General features: G+C 36.9%; 5 protein-coding genes and 2 non-coding genes across 8 annotated transcripts; 2 read left to right on the forward strand and 5 right to left on the reverse strand.

The window, feature by feature from the left end:
- Positions 1-877: 877 nt before the first annotated feature.
- LOC111790576 (UDP-glycosyltransferase 92A1) lies at positions 878-2,667 on the forward strand. The gene has a single exon (XM_023671534.2). The coding sequence runs from the start codon at positions 912-914 to the stop codon at positions 2,475-2,477; it is 1,566 nt and encodes a 521-aa protein (XP_023527302.2). The 5' UTR covers positions 878-911; the 3' UTR covers positions 2,478-2,667.
- A 1,465-nt stretch (positions 2,668-4,132) lies between these two features.
- On the reverse strand, positions 4,133-7,057 carry LOC111790578 (U3 containing 90S pre-ribosomal complex subunit). Its single transcript, XM_023671536.2, has 6 exons — positions 6,732-7,057; positions 6,183-6,378; positions 6,022-6,094; positions 5,024-5,073; positions 4,669-4,782; positions 4,133-4,511 (listed from the first exon to the last, which is right to left on the reverse strand). The coding sequence occupies exons 1-6, from the start codon at positions 7,012-7,014 to the stop codon at positions 4,376-4,378; spliced, it is 852 nt and encodes a 283-aa protein (XP_023527304.2). The 5' UTR covers positions 7,015-7,057; the 3' UTR covers positions 4,133-4,375.
- Positions 5,239-5,320, reverse strand: LOC111791932 (small nucleolar RNA Z122). The gene has a single exon (XR_002814721.1). It is a non-coding gene; the product is annotated as a small nucleolar RNA Z122 (small nucleolar RNA).
- On the reverse strand, positions 5,705-5,790 carry LOC111791931 (small nucleolar RNA Z122). The gene has a single exon (XR_002814719.2). It is a non-coding gene; the product is annotated as a small nucleolar RNA Z122 (small nucleolar RNA).
- A 696-nt stretch (positions 7,058-7,753) lies between the features above and the next one.
- On the forward strand, positions 7,754-9,881 carry LOC111790577 (RmlC-like cupins superfamily protein). The gene is made up of 7 exons (XM_023671535.2): positions 7,754-7,966; positions 8,067-8,116; positions 8,231-8,269; positions 8,524-8,552; positions 8,652-8,714; positions 8,797-8,900; positions 8,984-9,881. The coding sequence occupies exons 1-7, from the start codon at positions 7,848-7,850 to the stop codon at positions 9,465-9,467; spliced, it is 888 nt and encodes a 295-aa protein (XP_023527303.2). The 5' UTR covers positions 7,754-7,847; the 3' UTR covers positions 9,468-9,881.
- A 539-nt stretch (positions 9,882-10,420) lies between these two features.
- Positions 10,421-12,940, reverse strand: LOC111790579 (ras-related protein RABA5d). The gene is made up of 2 exons (XM_023671538.2): positions 12,353-12,940; positions 10,421-11,033 (listed from the first exon to the last, which is right to left on the reverse strand). Exons 1-2 carry the CDS (start codon positions 12,687-12,689, stop codon positions 10,717-10,719), a joined length of 654 nt encoding a protein of 217 aa, XP_023527306.1. The 5' UTR covers positions 12,690-12,940; the 3' UTR covers positions 10,421-10,716.
- Positions 12,941-14,120: 1,180 nt separating this feature from the next.
- On the reverse strand, positions 14,121-18,745 carry LOC111789937 (basic helix-loop-helix (bHLH) DNA-binding superfamily protein). 2 transcript variants are annotated; one of them, XM_023670672.2, is made up of 6 exons: positions 18,174-18,745; positions 15,949-16,226; positions 15,707-15,838; positions 15,561-15,626; positions 14,902-14,970; positions 14,121-14,455 (listed from the first exon to the last, which is right to left on the reverse strand). In XM_023670672.2, the coding sequence occupies exons 1-6, from the start codon at positions 18,610-18,612 to the stop codon at positions 14,402-14,404; spliced, it is 1,038 nt and encodes a 345-aa protein (XP_023526440.2). In that variant the 5' UTR covers positions 18,613-18,745; the 3' UTR covers positions 14,121-14,401. The 2 variants fall into 2 exon arrangements, with proteins under 2 accessions (XP_023526440.2, XP_086978419.1); XM_087122293.1 differs by having other exon boundaries at positions 15,949-16,229.
- Positions 18,746-19,485: the final 740 nt, after the last annotated feature.

A 19,485-nucleotide genomic window follows, 5' to 3' on the forward strand; every position in this document is an offset into this window, starting at 1 on the left:
TAAACAATCTTTCAACAGAGTAGTAGTCGGTCATCTTGATCTAGATGATTTTATCTCTTTGTATATTCACTCAACTCGCAGATATTGTTCACTTTAACCTATTACGTAGGACCGTCAGCCTCACAATTTTAAAACGCGTTTGTTAAGAAAAGGTTTTTACACTTTTATAAGAAATATTTCGTTCTCCTTTTCGACCGAAGTGGAATCTCCCATCAAATACATACATAAAGTCATCGGCTATAAACATTAAACATAGTATGGTTCAAAACAATCCCGAGTATAGGATATACCATAAATGTTAAATATGCATACACACAACCCTAACAACTAGCAAACTCAAAAATGTTCAACTTTGGTCGTGAACATTTTTTTTTTTGGCTTCGACCACGGCAACTCCGGTGGTGGACGATGACTATTTAGCTTCAATTTGATGATCAGGATTGGCTTCAGTGGTGGATGACGATTGACTGGTTTGACTTGTGTTGGTGAACGTTGAGCAAGAGAAGAAAAGTAGACACTAATAGGGATGATCATATGATCCAGTAACACGAGCAATTGACAACTCAATCATGACTTGTGTTGGTGAACGTTGAGCAAGAGAAGAAAAGTAGACACTAATAGGGATGATCATATGATCCAGTAACACGAGCAATTGACAACTCAATCAAATTGGATTGGATTAAATTTTTTTTGGTTTGGACTGAGTTTGAACTTTTTGAATGATCGAAAATTCAATTCAGTTTACGGGTTTGATAATATTTTTTTAGTCTGATAACTCGAAAATAGGGTTACAATCAACCCTATCCAACTTTAGAAAAAATATTATCCCACAACCGAACTTAAAAATAGAAGGTTGGATTGAGGTGTGAACTCTGTTTCAGTTGCTCGGGTCGGTTACAGCTATAAATATTATGCCCTTCCTTTATAAACTTCACATCTCTGTTTTTCTTCCTTCCAAAACAGAGTCCCGCCGGCCGGAAAAGATGGGCTCTGAAGCAAACTCCGGCGACAGCCACATCCTTATGCTCCCTTTCATGGCTCACGGCCATCTCATCCCCTCCCTCGAACTCGCCAAATTAATCCTTCGTAGATCCTCTGTTTTCACCGTCACCATCGCGTGCACCCCTTCTAACATCCAATACATCCGCTCCACTGTCTCCGCCGCCGTTAAAATCCAACTGGCGGAGCTCCACTACTCGAGCTCCGGCCAAAACCTCCCAGCCAACACCGAGAACACCGAGAATCTCTCTCCAGAACAAATCGTCACTCTGTTTCACTCCTCCATCGCCCTCGAACTCCCCCTCCGGCAACTAATCACCGACATCATCAAAAAAGAAGGCAAGCCGCCGGTGTGTATAATCTCTGACTTGTTCTTTGGTTGGTCGGTTGCCGTCGCGAGAAGCTTTAACGTCCCGATTTTCAATTTCACTACCTGCGGTGCTTATGGTACTCTGGCCTACATCTCTCTCTGGTTGAATCTCCCCCACCGCTCCACCGCCGCGGATGATTTCTCTGTCCCAGGATTCCCAGAAGGCTGCCGTTTCCATCGCTCTCAACTGAACCAGTTTGTACTCGCCGCCGACGGCACCGATTCCTGGTCCAAATTTTTCCAGCCGCAACTCTCCTCTGCTTTGAGCTCCGATGGATGGCTCTGTAACACCGTTGAAGAAGTTGAATCTTTCGGATTGAGGCACTTGAGGGATTACATAAAAATCCCCGTCTGGGGAATTGGACCGCTTCTTCCTGAAAGCACCAGCCGCCGGTGGGGGAAAGAGAAAGATTCCGGCGTACATTTGGAAAATTGCATCAATTGGCTGAATTCCCATTCAAAAAATTCGGTTCTGTACATCTCGTTCGGATCTCAGAACACAATCAGCGAGACCCAGATGCTAGAATTGGCGCACGGATTGGAGGAAAGTGGGAAGGCGTTCATATGGATGGTGAGGCCGCCATTGGGGCACGACATGAAAGCAGAGTTCAGAGCTGATGAATGGCTGCCGGAGCGATTCGAGGAACGAATGAAGGAGAGGAATGGAGGATTGTTGATCAGAAATTGGGCACCCCAGTTGGATATTTTGTCGCATGAAGCGGTGGGGGCGTTTTTGAGCCACTGTGGATGGAATTCAATGGTGGAGAGCCTGAGCCAGGGGGTGCCGATGATAGGGTGGCCAATGGCAGCAGAACAGGCGTACAACTCGAAGATGATGGTGGAGGAGATGGGGGTTGGAGTGGAGCTGACAAGGGGAAGAGAGAGAGAGATTCAGAGAGGGAAGGTGAAGAAGATGATAGAAATGGTGATGGGGGAAGGTGGGAAAGGGGAAGAGATGAGGAAGAAGGCCGCCATTGTTAAGGACAAGATGACGGCTGCGGTCGAGGATTACAACGAAAAGGGTTCGTCTGTGAGAAGTTTGGAGGAGTTTCTTGCAGTCATTCCAACCATTACGAGCCAAGAAATGAACTTAAAAACGCAACTTTAAGATCAACATCAATGAATCACGACGTAACTAGCTTCAAACCATATTTAGCTTTCAGAGCATTGCCATCCAAATGCATTATATTCGCATCATCTAGTTTGATATCGTTTCATCTAGTTTTGATAATGAGGTGTATGTAGCAGAGAGCAAATCTAATAGATTGAAGCATGAACTTCTTTCTCTGCATTTTTAACTCTCTTTTGTCTCACTATGTGTCGCACACACACCAGAGATTATCTTGAAGGAATAGTGTCATCACATCAGGACATTAGGTGCAAGAGCTTTCACTGCAGCAGCCGAGGAAAGCTTTACTTACACTTAGTGAAGGAATAGTCATCACATCAAGACATAAATATATATCTATTTGTGCACATGTCAATTGTACGACCGTATTGTGATCGTTAGAGAAAACATAAAAATATCAAATAGTCGTCATATACGACAAGAACTAGCAATGCAAGTAAGTCCCAAGTAAAGAAATAATGACCCAACCTCATAAGATCAGATCCTAAAGGGACCCGAAAACCCGCTTCAAAAGATACTCAAACCATGTGCCCTAAAGAACAATTTAAGGAGGCCACAGACAAGTCATAAACTCAACCGTTACACTCTTAGTCATAACTACCTTCTTCCGTACCTAATAATACATCCAACATTTAGGTGAGACATGTGGAACCAAATTTTTGGCCTCAAAAGAAAATTGATGGAAAGGTGCCAAGCGAGCATCTCTCCCTAGATAGGCCTACTAAAAAGGTATTCAAAATACAAGTGATTGCAATAATCATATGCTCTATTACAAAGCCTACAAACTTCGGGACTAGGCTATTGCAACAATAGAGATAACATATCCCGAACAGCTAGCCACATCATAAAGGATTGTTCGGTGATGTTGGGTCCTAGGACACAACGAATCGTAAGCACTAGTCACAAAAAACACAAACCTAGACAATTTTAACAGAACCAACGATCGACACGTGCATCACAAGAATATATTTGACCGAAGGAACTCGAACACCATTCCATTATGTTGTCAATCTAGATATTAACGTGGCTTGCCAAGTGGGAAAAAGATATCCTTTCCCCTCCATTTCACACATGAGCCACCAAAAAAGTCAATCTGCTTCCTTCAACAAGGAAGGTCACGTCGCAAATGAAATCGTCCATACCATGGCACCCCTAACGCTGCACAACAGCAGGTATGGACCCCTATTGCTGCACAATAGCACTACTTCTTCCACCCCTAATGCTGCACAACAGTGCTACTTCTTCCATCTATGACAATATATATCTAACGATGGCTGGACACCTCATGTGGTTGTAGGTGCACGTGTGAGAAAGACAGAAAGTTCACTTGGACAATTTTTTTTCTCACTCAGCAAGCCACATACGCAGTTAAAAAGTCCAGTCAGCTTTCTGTTTGTTTCTAATAGTTCCTATTGGTGGTGAATCTTCAAGGACTAACACACTTAATGTTCATAACTAATGGACTAAAAATTGAACTTTTCAAATACTTCTGGTAAGAGAATATTATTTATTCAATCGACAGACATCTACTCCCAGCCCTAAGACAATTATATGAATGATGTAATAATAGTCCACAATCCTGAAGATTAAAGAATGTATAGAACAGCTTCCATCTAATATTTCACATAGCTGAGTTCAAGAAAAGCAAGACCATTTTCCATTTATATTTTGGAACTAGAAGCAAAACTATAACAATAGGACTCTACGCTGATGTTGCAAAATTTGGTACAACCCAACCAAAATGGCCATATTGCAATGGAGAGGGGAAAAATGATGATGAGAAATTAATTTGTTGGAATTCGTTAACTCAAGGGATACATTAACAACAGGGATGGTCCAACCAAGTCTAACTCTAAAAAGAACTCGGACTTGGTACCTTATTTGCCTGGACTGGTAACTTCTTTTTTCCGTCGTTTACGAGATGGTTGTAAAGGTCCGAAGAGGCAAATTCGCAGCCCACCCTCAACAACTCGCTGGTGTAAATAGCTCTTGTACAAATCCCAGAATTCATCTCTGCAATATGAATTCTTTTAGTAAGAGATGTCGAGAGATAGATTATGGGATTCTCAGAGTTTCACAACTTGAATTTTCTTTACACAATCCAAGAGCATGGAACAAAAGATTTGAATGAATATTAGGTGAGGTTGAGACAAATAAATGATGTTCAAACCTGACTTGTGGAAGCGAAAATAAAGAATAGCCCTTAACATCCGGTTGAACGTCGAGCACAATAACTGCTAATCTTGAAAGCCCCAAGGCCTCGATATCAATCAATTTTTTAATCCTAAATTGAACAGAAGAAAATGTGAAAAAGAATGAATCAGTTAAACACTTGACCAATTTTAGAATGAATGGAAAGAAAATAATGAACTTCGAATATCAATGCAAGCCGTGGTAAATCCAGGAAGAAGGTTGGAGACTTTCAACATTTACTACTCTGACAATACAACGGCACTCTTTTAACAGAAATGAGATCCTAGAACTGGAACTCTTGAACCAATGGTGATATATCCAAGAAAGCTAACCTGCTTGGTGTACCACTCGCTATGTTAACACGGTTCTTCAACAGCTCTACCTGCACCCATCATAAAGGGAAAAAAATAACAGTACAGCAAAAATGAGGATTTGAGAGTGGACCAAATCATGACATAACATAAGTACAAAAACTGGAATCCCCCCCCCCCCCCCCCCCAAAAAAAAAAAAACTTGTATAAGTTCATGGATTACACCCAATAAAAAATTAGGGATCAGACTGACGTGCAATAGGGTTCAGCACAGTATCTACCTCTGTTGAACATTTCGGTTTGTCTTCATTTCCCAAACTTAAAAATTAAGAAATAAAATTGTAGCCAACACAGCCAGCTGATGTTATTTTGAGAGTTGAGCTGAGCATTTCATATAATTAACATAACTGTGCATAAATTGGACAAGTGTTTTGAAAGTCACACCCAGGTGCGCACCTAGATCAAAGGCTCAACTGTGGCACCTCACTTCAAAGAAGCAAGGCCCAGCCTGAAACACAGAGGCCCACGCTAAACATGCTCACTTTAGGAAAAAAAAAAACTGTTCACCAGACTTCAAAAGAGCACTAATTTGGACGTAGTAAACCAATAGAATAGAAAAATAAAGTGAAACTTTGAAAGCAGTAAAAGATGTAAAAGTTTGTGCTAAGAGTTTGGAAGGGAATGGTAATATACCATTGAGAAAACGGGATCAGACTGACGTGCAAATAACAAGCTCAACATAGCAACAGCCTCAGAAATATTTTTCTTGTTTGTTATCATTTCCCAAACCCAATAAAGTAAATACACTTAAAAGGAGTTTTTCCCACTTGTTCCAGCTAGCAATATGTTTACAATTATAATCCCCACTTTGTTTAGTGACAAGCATGAATTAGATAAAGGGGATCATACAACTTGAAACATTATGACAAAATGAAATAAATAGCAAGCATGTGTTACTCTTATATCTGAATCACCTAAAAGAAAAATAAAAAAGAGCATAGAAAGAATCTTATAACTACCTGTTCCTCAATTTTCATGTGCTTCGAGAAAAGCTTAACAGCATGGCATTCTTGAGTTAGCGACCGAAAACCCCTGATGAATGTAAATCAACGAGTTATACAAAATCAGACACTTAATTCCATATATTTCAATACCAGCAGAAAAGCAGTCTCCATCTTACTTTAAAAGTTCAATCGCCCTAATTGCAGATGTGCTGATTATAAGGACAGCAGGACTGCCCGGAGCAGTCTCTCCCTCCAAGAGTTTCCCTTTACAAAGAACTTCTTTCCACGATGATCCAAAAGCTTCCTTAATATGTTTAACCAAGGTTTTGTCATCCTGAATTGAACTTTGGGGAGGACCCAGAATGCATCTACCTAAAAAATTCTCCAATCATTATAAAGAATAGACAAAATCTCACGCAATACAGAAAAAAGGCAAACACTTCCTCTTTTTCAACCGTACTTACAAGACCATATAACAAAGAACGTCATATTAGAACACCAACAGCAATTCAACACTCCAAAATATCTTATATTCTTTTCCACTCAACTAATTGTGTAAACCCATAAAACTATAATCCTTTTAACAATAATCACCATCAGCACACCAAATTGGCAACTCCAAAACTCGTCTGGCAAATACAGATAAGACCAAGAAAGACTTCTACCACAAACACGCGCGCGCGCGCGCGCGAAAAAAGGAGAAATTCTCCAAATTAGTAAAGTACCTTTCATGGAGTCAAGCTCCAGCGAAGATACTTGCACGTCATTAGCCGTCTGGAACTCATCCAAAAAAAAGCTGAAGGGCTCCAATGGAAGCGCCTCCAATGCACTGCTTTCACTACCATTTGTGGCATTTTGCGCATCGGTATTAAGGGTGGGATCGGACTTCCTCTTCTTGGCGCTCTTAGGCTTGGTGCGTAGCTTGTTTGGAGGCCGCTGTTTGCGCTTATTTCTAGGGTTTCGAAGAGAAGCTTCAGAAGCCTTGTCTGAATTTCCCAAACCCCCCATGGTTTCTAGGGTTTTAGAGGTGGAATGGAATGCCCTAATTATAGGCGGGGACGACAGCTGAAGAACAAATTGAGAAGCTTTTTTTTATGGGCTTTTATGAACCGAATGGATAATAGTCAGGCCCACTTAAATAGCCCAAACCCTGGCCCAAACCCGACTTACTAGGAATTGCATTTAATGTTTTTAATTATTTCCACCAACATATTTAAAAAAATAATAATAACAATTACAAAAATTTATTATTCTAAACTAACTAATTTATTTTTAATATATATATATATATATATATATTTATCTATTTATTTATATTAAATGAATTATTGGACAGACAAAGATAATGTCTCCAAGATAGAGAATATAATCTTGTCTTTTACCCTATTTATATTAAAAATATTTAAATTTAGTCTAAAAACAAATTTTGAGAAATAATTTTGAAAATAAAAGGAAAAAAAGGAACCAAATTGAAATAAAAATGATTAAATAGAACAAAATTTGAAATATAAGGATTAAAATGATATTTTTAATAAAATAATTATAAAAAATGTTAGAGAAAAGCTCTTCGTCATGATGATTCATCGATGACGTCATATTCAACTAAATAAATAAAAAAGTCAAAAAAAGAGAAATCCAACTCTGAATTTTCCAACGATTTCAAACCCAAATCCCCAAATTACCCTTTTCATTTCAGTATATATATAAATTTCAATTCTCTTATCATAATCCCAATTCAGTTCATCAGTTTCTTTTTTCAGTTCCTTCCATTGACTCCCGCCATTATTTCTCTCGGATTCTTCTTCCCCGCCGCCGCATTCTCCGCCATTAGTTCATCCACTATGTCCAGTTCCAGTCATTCTCCGTCCGCCTTCGACAGGCCTCGCTCCGTCATCAAGAAGATTCTTGCTAAACTCCAGAACGAAGGCGACGGCGCCGTCGTTCGTCGAGGCATCGGAAGGTCTCTTTCTTCTTCTTCGTTTTCTTTTTCTTCGTGTTTTCTGCTCTTCTTCTCCGCCGCCTCCGCCGCCGCTGATTTTATCTTCTGATCTTTGATTTAGGAATGATTTGAAGAATCTGGATCCATTTCTCATGCTCGATGATTTCTCTGGTAACCGAATCGCAATCCGATTGTTGTTTTGCTTCTTTTGATTTCGTTTTCTCAGTTTCTTCTTATTTCTCTATCTACGAATTGAATTTTTTCCAATTGTTTCATTCATTGCAGTCACTCCACCGGCTGGATTCCCCGATCATCCTCACAGAGGTTCGTTCCTTAAAATTGAATTTTCGTTCTTCAACAACGGAACTGTTCTACGGATTCAACTTTTCTAATTTGCTGGATACTTCGTTTTAATTTGTGTTCCTGTTTAATTAAATTAATATATTAATAGAGGTTAGAAGAAGCAGTACTCGTAAATTGTAAAATTATTCAGAGTTTATATTTCAGATTTTTGTGAGTGTTGCTGTTATAATGTTTTTTTTCTTCAAATTCTGATGTCAAATTTCTTTTTCTTTCAGGTTTTGAGACAGTGACGTATATGTTACAAGTAAATTCTCTAATTTCTGTGATGAAAGGAATAAACTGTAGACTGGGGGACAAATTTTCAATTATTTTTATGTATTTATTTATTTGTGGATTATTTTAGGGAGGGATTACCCATCAAGATTTTGCTGGCCACAAGGGTACAATTAGAACAGGGGATGTCCAGGTAATTAAACAATTTCAAAAAGAAGTTCAATGACGCAATAAATAAATTAAATAACATATTGAGATTTGGTTTTGGGGCACAGTGGATGACAGCGGGACGAGGTATAGTCCATTCTGAAATGCCTGCTGGTGCAGGTTCTCAAAAGGGCTTGCAGCTTTGGATCAATCTTGCATCCCGTGACAAAATGTAACTCTTTTTCCTTCATTGTATTGGTAGAATGTAGATTCGAAAATGTATTCAATGTCTGTTAAATTAATGAATGTCATTAGGATGAAGCCAAGGTATCAGGAGATCCCAAGCGACAACATTCTGAGAGCAGAGAAAGACGGTGTGGAAGTTCGTGTCATAGCAGGCGAGTCCATGGGAGTCCGTTCTCCAATCTACACTCAAACGCCAACCATGTACCTCGACTTCATTTTGAAACCAAGAGCTCAAGTGCATCAAAGCATCCCAGACACATGGACCTCTTTCGTGTACATAATCGACGGTGAAGGAGTGTTCGGGTCCCCGAGTTCGTCCCCGGTGGCTGCTCACCATGTCCTAGTATTGGGAGGTGGAAATGGGGTAAGTGTGTGGAACAAATCTTCAAAGCCATTGAGGTTTGTTCTGATTGCAGGGAAGCCTCTGAATGAACCAATTGTTCAATATGGACCGTTTGTGATGAACTCGCAATCTGAAATTGCACAAGCATTTGAGGACTACCGCTATGCCAAAAATGGATTTGAAACGGCTAAGTATTGGAGATCTCAGTGATTGGAAAACCAAAACCCAAAAACAAGAAACAAAGGAAGGAACAAAATATCAAAGTGGTAGCTGAAAAGGAAGATAATTACATTTTAAGAAAAGGAAAAGCTTCTAGAAAACCAAGAATGGTTATCATTCAAGTCAAAGTTTATGTTTTTATTCTGTTCAATTTTTTAATTTCGTCTTTTTCTTCGGTTTTTTTTTTGTGCCATCGTTCGAAATTTACTATGTAAAAAACGCTCAAATTAGTGACTTGAAATAGTTTTTGTTTATTATTTGGGAGTCAAAATGGTTCATCGATTATATAATCGACAAAATACATCATCATACTAAATTGACAATTGGATTACATCATATAGAATAAAAATGCATCCTCTAGAGTAAATATAGTTTCAATAAAGCCTCAAATCATCCCTTTCAATTCCTCTCGATCTAAATTAGTACAAGAGCCTGAAATAAAACCAAAAAAAAAAAAAAAAAAAAACTCTGGGAAATACATATTATTCAAAAATATCTTTTAAATTAATCTAATCAACTTTTGATCATTTAAAATTATTCAATCAATCATACTACATAAACCTACATAATTTTATGTAAAAGAACATTATCATTAGTTCAATTTTTAAGAGGTCACCTAGAATTGTTACAAAAAAAATACCTTCCATCATAAAATTCCTATGATTGAACTACCCAAAAAGAAGGTATACATTGTTAACGTAGATAATAACTTTCAATTATTTTAAGATTTTTAATTAGTCATCTTATTGTCAATATTACTCTCATTCGAATATAGTTTTAATTCATTTATGCACTCGATATTGTTTTAATTCATTTATGCACTCCTCTACTCGAGTGCTACTGAACCATCAACTAATAAGAAAACAACGATTTTGCAGCACTGAAAAATCTGGAGAAAAATGTGCAGAGAGGTCCACAGAATGAGAAAAAAAAAGAAGCAATAATTAGAACATCTGAACATGGAAGATCCTATTGATCATGATTCACTTTACAAACTTAATAAATCTGTTCATATTTGCTTCAAATAATAATATAATTAATACAAAAATGTTTCTTCTTGTCTTTAATTAAATTCAAATAAATAATTTCATTTCTATATATGGAAATGGTCGGTCTAGGAGGAGCTTTTGGAGAAGCTATAATAATGGAAACAAACATAGAAAAACAACCAATTTGAATGCACCACACCAGCAAACAAGACAGAAGAAACTAAGCAGAACCCAACATGAAGAGATGAAGATCACCTGGAACAGCAAGACAAATAGCTTTCTGATTGCTTCGATCCACCGTCCTTGACGAGGCTCACCCGGTTGACCGATAATTCTGCTTTGTAGGTATCTGAGTTCAGGACCTTCCTGCTCACATTGTTGTATATTTCTCGGATCACGATCTCGAAAGCCTTTTTAACATTCGTTGAGTCTAAAGCAGACGTTTCCATGAAGAAGAACCCTTCGGCTTCTGCAAGACTCGTGCCTTCCTCGACAGTCACGTCCCTAATGTTCTCCAAGTCGCATTTGTTTCCAACTAGCATCCTGGCCACTGTGGTATCGGAATGAGCTGCATAATGATTCGAATCAAAACTCTGATCATTTAAGCAACTTGATAGCATAAATTCATCATTAAAAATGGGAAAGAACAACAACTCTAAGAAATATACAGTGGAACAGACATAGATAACTTTGTGCCCACTATATCACAGTCGGGTCATCTACCGGAATTAAGATACCAATTACCATCCTAAAAGTTGATGGTTCGACCCATCTCTCTTATCACGAGATGTTATTTTCATGATACTACAAACTCGCTTCACCACAATGGGAAACAGCAAATTTGATTCTCGGATGAAAATTTGCATCAAATTCATATCTACCCAAGGTCTGCATCAACAACTATCCACCCATACCATAAACCAAGATTTATGTTAAATACAATAGAAAGTGTCAAGAGTTTAGGGAGGAAACCAAATATTTCAAAAGTACAAGGACCCAAGAGAGCAAGTGTCAAGAGTTTAGGGTTCAAAATAGGATTTAAACCAGCATGTTCTCAACTACAAGGTGAGGCCATGAGGGGATAGCATCATTAGCATCATTAGCAGCATTGAGTAATTTCATTTCCATGAAAGGAACTGAACTTTCGATCAAAATGGCATACTCAAAGCAACTGAAAATTTTAATATAATCAGTCATATAGGAATGGATACATCTAAATTATGAACAATTGCTCAAAGGACGTCTAAACCAGAAGTTTTATAAGATCTCAAGTGACACAGTACAGATTCATTGATCAATCTGAAAAGCCAAATAGGTGAAATATGAGTTGGTAAGTTCTACATATTGATTTTAATCAGCTATGCTAAGAAGTAGTTTTTTGGCATTGAATTGTGAGTTTCCGACACCAACATTTGAAACTCGAGAGAATCAAAGCTTGAAAATGTGAGAGTAATTTGAAATCTGAGAACGAAAGATAGATATTTCCGATTACAGTTTTGAAAGCAATATCGAATTGGATGCTAATAAGTGTAATTTTCAGGGGGAATGAACAAGCTAAATCCGACTAATAGAAATTCATTACAAATTCGGCAGTAATTCTGCAGAGAAAATACGATACAGGACTAGATCTGGATAATTTCGAAGTTCAAGAATCAAGACCTGCAATCTCTTTCATATGATGGAGTTAGTTCAAGTAATTGAACAAAATCTTTTAGAGGATGTTGCGAGCCTAGGTCAATTTAGAATAAAATACCGCAGCGAACAGGAAATGAAATCACTCCCAACAAAATTCGAAAAAGAGAAGAGTTCAGATCTATATATCTCAACTAAAATGGCAGAGCAAGAACAACATCAAAAGAAAAAGGTAAGTCTGAGTCAGGCACTCACTCTTGAGCTCGTCGAGCCATCGGCCGACACTATCGAAAGTGGAACGGCGGCTAATATCGTAAACGATGAGAGCACCGACGGCGCCACGGTAATAGGCAGAGGTGACGGCGCGAAACCGTTCCTGGCCGGCAGTATCCCAAATCTGAGCCTTAACCTCTTTGCCATCAATATCCATAACCTGAGTCTGGAATTCAACGCCGATGGTGGCCTTGGAATGGAGATTGAACTCGTTTCTAGCATAACGAGACAACAAATTGGATTTACCAACCGCCGAGTCTCCGATGATGACGATCTTGAAGAGATACTCCTCACCTCCTTCATCGTCCGACGACGACATTGCCTAGGTTCCGATTGTGCGCGTTTGTCCCTCTCTGTTTCTTCTGATTCCTTCTAGGGATTCGGGGGTTCGATTATCGAGATTGTGGAAGGAAGGAAGGAAGGAAGAGGATGGAGTTGGGAAGATGTGACAACAAGCTTTTAGAGAGAGAAAAAGAAGAGCAATAATGAATGGAATGGCGGAGGTTGAAGAAGCAGAGCTGGCAGAGAGACAAACTGCGCATGTAGCGCTAGTGGTAGTGCCTTCCCTCCACCATCTCTTTCAGATTATATATATATGTATGTGTATGTATATATATATATGTATATATATGTATATATATGTATATATATGTATATATGCATGTCTATATGTATGTATATGTATATATGTATGTATGTGTATGTATATATATGTATGTATATGTATATATGCATGTCTATATGTATGTATATGTATATATATGTATGTATGTGTATGTATATATATGTATGTATATATATATGTATATATGCATGTCTATATGTATGTATATGTATATATATGTATGTGTATGTATATGTATATATGTATGTATATGTATATATGTATGTATATATGTATGTATATGTATATATATGTATGTATGTGTATGTATATATATGTATATATGCATGCTATATGTATGTATATGTATATATGCATGTCTATATGTATGTATGTATATGTATATATATGTATGTGTATGTATATATATGTATGTATATACATGTATATATGCATGTCTATATGTATGTGTATGTATATATATGTATGTATGTGTATGTATATATATGTATGTATATATGTATGTATGTATGTGTATGTATATATGTATGTATATGTATATATGTATATATATGTATGTATGTATGTATGTGTATATGTATGTATATATGTATGTGTATATATATGTGTATGTATATGTATATATGTATGTGTATATATATGTATGTATACATATATGTATGTATGTATATGTATGTATAAAATATTGGACAATTTTCAATTATTTAGTAATTTTTTTTTTCTCTAAATTTTAAATTTTATTTTAAAATGTGGAGAATAATAAAATAGAAATTGACCAACCGAACAAAAAAACATAAGTGATGTCATTTTCAATGTTGCTCACGAGAATTAACAATCTTAATTTTTTTTATATATTGATAAATAATATTAAATATGCATTTTAATAATATTAAAAAAAATTAAGAAAGTATTAAAATGTATTTAAAAAAATAAAAACTTTTATCATTAAACAATCACGTTCTAGATAAACTTAAATTTACATTTTTTTTTTTACCGAAACATCGGTTGTAAAAAAAGATTAAGAAGAAGAATAAAATTAAAACAACAACGAGCGTGTATAAGAAAGACAAAAATAAGTTTGTCTACCATCAGAATGAGAAAGCAACGAAAGTAAAGAGCTAAACATAAGAATAAGTATGTCGTTAACATTCCAACACGGATTTTACAAGCTCGAGTTTTCAAACTTCATCGAACACCTTCATAAACTAAACTTATGAGTTGAACATTCTCGAAAAGACGATCAATAATTGAATGAAAATAACGAGAGTCAAAATTATTTTACATTAAAAAAAAAATTAAGCTTATGATTCCCATTAAAATTTGAGACTTACTTCCTTTATGTACAAACAAATAAAAAGGGCAAAATTTGAGGTACCATTCATTCCAACTCTCATTAATTCCAAATGTTATAAGCATTCTTTGTTTCCACAGGTGCAACTCTCAGCTTCTTTGTTAAGCATCTGAAAAAACAACAAAATTAAAAACTCGAATATTAAATATTATATGTATTTTATCGAACGAACCGATTATAGTTCGGTTGATTAAAGGATTATAAACAAATTTGAAGTATTAGAAACTGTCTAAGGATTTAGAGTTCTAACTCAATTCAACCCACTTCTCGTTTTAACGAAAAAATGGTAGGATATTGTAATGACCCGTGCCTCAGATGTGAGGCTTGATAACCATGATATTTCTGTGCAACGTGGGCACGCTACTTACTACTTGCTTCTAAGAGCACTTGATGATCCCAACATTTTATGTAACATGAGCACGTTACTTACTCCTTACTTCTAAGAGTGAAGACTATTCCCACAAATCAACACGAGTAATTCCAATATGTTTTGTCATCACTCACATCATACTAGGAAAATTCGATGTTGGTATAAGATTAACGTTTAGAACAGACCTGAATTTGATGTTGAAGACCTTTGATGTGTTGCACTGCTAAGTCTAACATGTCTGAGTAGCTTGTTTGCTGCAATAATACGACAAAACAATCATATACAATAGAGAAAATTTTGTTTTCATTCACAAGTTTTCTTACTAAACTCAAACAAGTTCATCCAACATAAAATTGTTTCAAGCTAAACACGTTAATTTTGAAATTCTTATAATTGAGTCACCGAATACGAAATACATCTTCAACCCATGTCCAGGATTTAGATGAGGATTTGAAATCAAGATTCCGCACCTATATGTCCCGACATTCCCTAGAATCCCTTACGATATAGTCACGTTACTTATTCCCCACTTCTAAGCATTTCTTAGCTATCCTATCTCATAGATCTTTTTCATTCAAATGTGGTCTCGGTTCATTCATGTACTCCTCTTTTATTCCGGTGTCATAAGTAACCTTTCATTTTTTTTTTAACGAACACCTTATTCGTATAAGTAGTAACTTTCAATTTTCTTAAATATTTCTCAACTATCATATTCTCAGGATCATTCCCATTCTTAAAACGTTCTCATTCAGACGTGGTCTCGATTCTAAAATACCTAAGAATTTTTTTATTAGGTGGAGGGTAAAAGAAAAGAACGCTAAAATTTCGAGGTCTTGAAGTTTACCTTATCCATGTTGGGAACAAGGTCTTGAAGTTTCTTCAATTTTCCACTGATTCTCGTTCTCCTCTCCTGTAGAAGCACTATAATTAAGTCGAGGAATTTCATGCAAAGTTCATAACACATGCAATGCACGTAAAATTTAGACTAACCCGTTCGGCGATACTACGAGGATGAGTGGCACAACCACGCTTAGCTCGAATCTTACAAGGAGCAGAGTGTTCAGGGATATGAAGCAGCCTCTCCACAGTTGCCATTTCTAGAGTTGTCTGCGGCATACTAAACTGAAAATTACGCAAATAAGGCCAACCATCAACAAGTTCATAATCACTCAACACTACAAAGACGAGCTAACTTAAATGAATAGATAAACGATAATCGAATTTAAGTCTACCTGGGACTCGAGGGTGGTGAAGAACTCCGCATCGGGATGGTGCCGGGAAGTTTTAGCATGAGGGGCACCAAAGACAATGGAGTTATTGGAAGTGTCCCAAGAAGAGTCCATGCCAAAGGTAGAGGGGGTAAGGCCATTGGCAGAGGAATTGGCTGCCTCCATAAAGCTTTCACTCATTTCAGAGATTTGAGAAAGTGAATCTTGGCCGTTCATTCTCACTTGGGACTTCAGTCTTCCTATGCCATTCCCACCACCTCCCATTGTCAATGAAAACCCTCCTCCTGTTTTTTCCACGTTCTTATAAACAATACTTTATCGACTTACTTTAATAAGAAGAGTATGTTAAAAAGTTGAATAATAGTATGTTTAATTAGAGAATAGTTGTACTAGCTTAAGTCCACGAGAGCCCAACACTAGAAGGTGTGCCAGCAAGGATGCTAGGTGTTACAATCGCACTTTGATGGCAGCGAACTTGCAATTCTGCGACACTTACTTCCTAGTAACAAGTGAGTTAATCTTGCGTCGCCTATGGCCAAGCGACGTATGCTCGAGCCTTTGGCCTCGGTTCAAGAAAAAAGTTTTAGAAAACGGAGGCAGAGAGATTTCGAAAAAGAGTTTTGAAAGCAAGATTTGAGAAATTGGAAATTGTGTTATATGGGAATGTAAGCAAAAAGGCAACAACAACGGCTTAGTGCATATAACTATTGGATAGGAAGAAGTTGACAACTAGTCATATCTCCCTACAGTACATTTTGGGACATTTTAGCGTGTAGACACGATTTTGGTGAACAGTCATGCACCCTCATACTGACCCAATATAGAATCGTAAAAACGTATCTAGGATGAAAAGCATGTAAAAGGGGTTTGGGACGGGCATGCAACCATGGACAAGCAAGATCGGGATATCTGTCATGCAGATGCAGCCATTGACAACACGTCTTGGACATGCATGACCGTGACACAAGGCTCCTAAGGAAGGTGGATTGTGAGATCTCACATGGATTGGAGAGAGAAATGAGTGCCAACGAAGACACTAGGTTTTGAAGGTGGGTGGATTGTGAGATCTCACGTCGGACGAAACATTCTTTGTAAAGGTATGAAAACCTCTATTTTTTAGAAAAAGTCCGAAAAACAAAGACACTAAAGAAGACAATATTTGATAGCCGTGGGTCGTAATTTTATAAACAAATTAAAAGAATCACAAAATATATATATATATATATAAATATACAAAGGCCCACTGGAATCTAATCCAGTCAAGCATGTCGTATAAAATATCTAGTTCCTCAATTTGTGGACCATACTATTTCTAGTACTACAATAACATCAAAATATTTTATAATAATTCATATATATATATATATATATATATCAATCAAGTGAGGATAATTTGATTTTTACCCAAATAATTATAACGTTAATTCTTAATAAATAAAAATAATAATAATATCAATACCTTTTAAGTCAATAAAAATTTATTAATTCTTTATTTTTCAACAAAATTCAATACAAAAGATAATTAAATGATATCGACGATTAAAGACCGAACATCGAAAACTACTTTTTAAAATCTTCAATCAAATGAAAATGAAAAATCGACGAATTGAATCAAACAAAACCTACCGACCCAATCTAACCCGACGGGACTAGACCAAGGTTTTGTACCATAGTTTTAAAAGCTTTTCCTAGAATCATCCGTAGTGAATCATTTCCCAATTAAATCAATAATGGATTACATTTCCACTATTATTAAAATAATGCTCGAAAACAACGGCACTACTTAAAACTACAATGGGCACCGAAACTACATGTCGGCTTTCAGCCATCTAAGGATCGGAAAATAAAAAAATAAATAATAAATTAAACGCAAATTGACATCATCATGCAATTGCGATGCTCACAGCATCTTGCACGTGACTTATGACCTGGATTTAAAGAAAAATAATTCACTTTTTTAATTAAAAATATATACAAAAAATAATTATTAATAAATAGCAATAAATTTGAAATATAGTGGACCTAAAAAATAGTTAATTAAACTCAATTTAAAAGTCCGTGTGGGATACGGTTTAAGAGCAGGGAGGCTAATTTGGTCATTTTGAAAGGTTGAGGGGTATATTTTCGTGAACTAGGGGAGGAATATAGTCAACGGTTGAGAAGAAACGCGGTGAAAACCACGCGCCGGTGAAGACGGGAACAAAATTAGAGAGAGAGTGAGAGTGTACCGTTTCGTTCGGCGACGGAGAGATGGCTGAGGAATCCAGCCGGCGAGCTTTTCTGGCGAACTAACGGCGAAGAGGAAGAGGATTGACCACCATTGCTATTGAAATTTCTAGCCGTCGAGAAATCGCCTAGGGCTAAATCATGGATTCCGTACGACCTCGCGGCAGCGGCAGTGGACGACGACGATTTCAGGGAGGAGTCGGCGGAGGAGAAGTAGTGGCCACTGAACGACGGCGGCGTATGGAGCGAGGAAACAGAGTCCGGATGCCGACTTCCAATCACGGAATCCACTGCCGAAGTCAGAAGAGATCCAGGCGCGGAACCGTACCGAGTGAGACCACCACCACTACCACCACCGCCACCGCCACCACCACCGACGCCGGCGTTGGCGGAGGCCATGAATTTCTGAGAGGAAGAGGAGGAGGAATTTGATTGGTACATATGGCGGATTCGGATTCGGATTCGGATTCGGATTTGGATCTGTTTTTGATTTGATCGAAGAAAATGAAATCGGGAGAGAAAACGAGAGAGAGAGAGAGAGAGAGAGAGAGATTGGGGGAAAAAAGCAAATCGAAAAACCGCAATAACAGAGCAATTTATAGGCATAAAATCAATTAAATTAAATAAATATTAAATATTAAGGGCTATGATAACATTACTTAACCTTCACATCACCTTACCACTCTAACCCGTTCACCGATATTTAGGTCAGTCTTTCTTTTTCATTTACTTACTTAGTTGTCGTATTTGCAATTTATTCTATTCGTCCCGACGTCAGCTTATAATTAATTTAGGTGAAAATAGATCCGAACTCGAAGCAGTAAAAATAAAAACCCTACTCGGTGCCACCTTTACGCTTCAAAAAGCTTAGTTTCTACTCTACTGAAAGCCCCGAGGGGTAAAAAGAGGATGAATATCCCATTTTATTAAAAATAATAATAATAATAAATTAAAAAATAGGGTTAATTTTGATTCGTTTTTTATTTTAATTTTTTTAATTCCCACTTGTCAAAAAAGAAAATAAAATATTAATTTATGCAAATTTTTTTTAAAAAATAATTAATTATTTATTTACCTTGGTCCCTGCTATTTTCTCTAAAAACGATAAAATTAAAATGGATAATAAAGTAAAAATGTTGACTTATTAATGAGGTCAATTTAAAAAAAGAGCCATAATTCTGGCAATTTAATTTATTTATTTGTTTACTTGCATTATGATTATTATTATTTATTTTTTCAATAATTAAAATGAAATTAAATATTAATTAAGAGAAGATAGGTGGCTAATATTTTTTCATTTGGATCACATGAATA

This window comes from Cucurbita pepo, chromosome 3, assembly GCF_057944985.1.
Source record: "Cucurbita pepo subsp. pepo isolate OVF chromosome 3, ASM5794498v1, whole genome shotgun sequence".
Lineage (NCBI taxonomy): Eukaryota > Viridiplantae > Streptophyta > Magnoliopsida > Cucurbitales > Cucurbitaceae > Cucurbita > Cucurbita pepo.

What these genes read in the sequence shown, in the direction of transcription:
- LOC111790576 (XM_023671534.2), top strand. Translation starts at nt 912, where the DNA reads ATGCCCTTCCTTTATAAACTTCACATCTCTGTTTTTCTTCCTTCCAAA.
- LOC111790578 (XM_023671536.2), bottom strand. Translation starts at nt 7,014, where the DNA reads ATGGGGGGTTTGGGAAATTCAGACAAGGCTTCTGAAGCTTCTCTTCGA. An exon ending in GGAGCTTGACTCCATGAAAG is followed by an intron (nt 6,379 to 6,731) that starts GTACTTTACTAA and finishes AGAATTTTTTAG; the next exon opens with GTAGATGCATTCTGGGTCCT. An exon ending in GCGAGTGGTACACCAAGCAG is followed by an intron (nt 4,783 to 5,023) that starts GTTAGCTTTCTT and finishes TGTTCAATTTAG; the next exon opens with GATTAAAAAATTGATTGATA.
- LOC111790577 (XM_023671535.2), top strand. Translation starts at nt 7,848, where the DNA reads ATGTCCAGTTCCAGTCATTCTCCGTCCGCCTTCGACAGGCCTCGCTCC. An exon ending in CATGCTCGATGATTTCTCTG is followed by an intron (nt 8,117 to 8,230) that starts GTAACCGAATCG and finishes CATTCATTGCAG; the next exon opens with TCACTCCACCGGCTGGATTC. An exon ending in CAGTGACGTATATGTTACAA is followed by an intron (nt 8,553 to 8,651) that starts GTAAATTCTCTA and finishes GGATTATTTTAG; the next exon opens with GGAGGGATTACCCATCAAGA.
- LOC111790579 (XM_023671538.2), bottom strand. Translation starts at nt 12,689, where the DNA reads ATGTCGTCGTCGGACGATGAAGGAGGTGAGGAGTATCTCTTCAAGATC. An exon ending in ATGGCTCGACGAGCTCAAGA is followed by an intron (nt 11,034 to 12,352) that starts GTGAGTGCCTGA and finishes ATCATTATGCAG; the next exon opens with CTCATTCCGATACCACAGTG.
- LOC111789937 (XM_087122293.1), bottom strand. Translation starts at nt 18,612, where the DNA reads ATGTACCAATCAAATTCCTCCTCCTCTTCCTCTCAGAAATTCATGGCC. An exon ending in TCACCACCCTCGAGTCCCAG is followed by an intron (nt 15,839 to 15,948) that starts GTAGACTTAAAT and finishes CGTAATTTTCAG; the next exon opens with TTTAGTATGCCGCAGACAAC. An exon ending in TTGTTCCCAACATGGATAAG is followed by an intron (nt 14,971 to 15,560) that starts GTAAACTTCAAG and finishes GTATTATTGCAG; the next exon opens with CAAACAAGCTACTCAGACAT.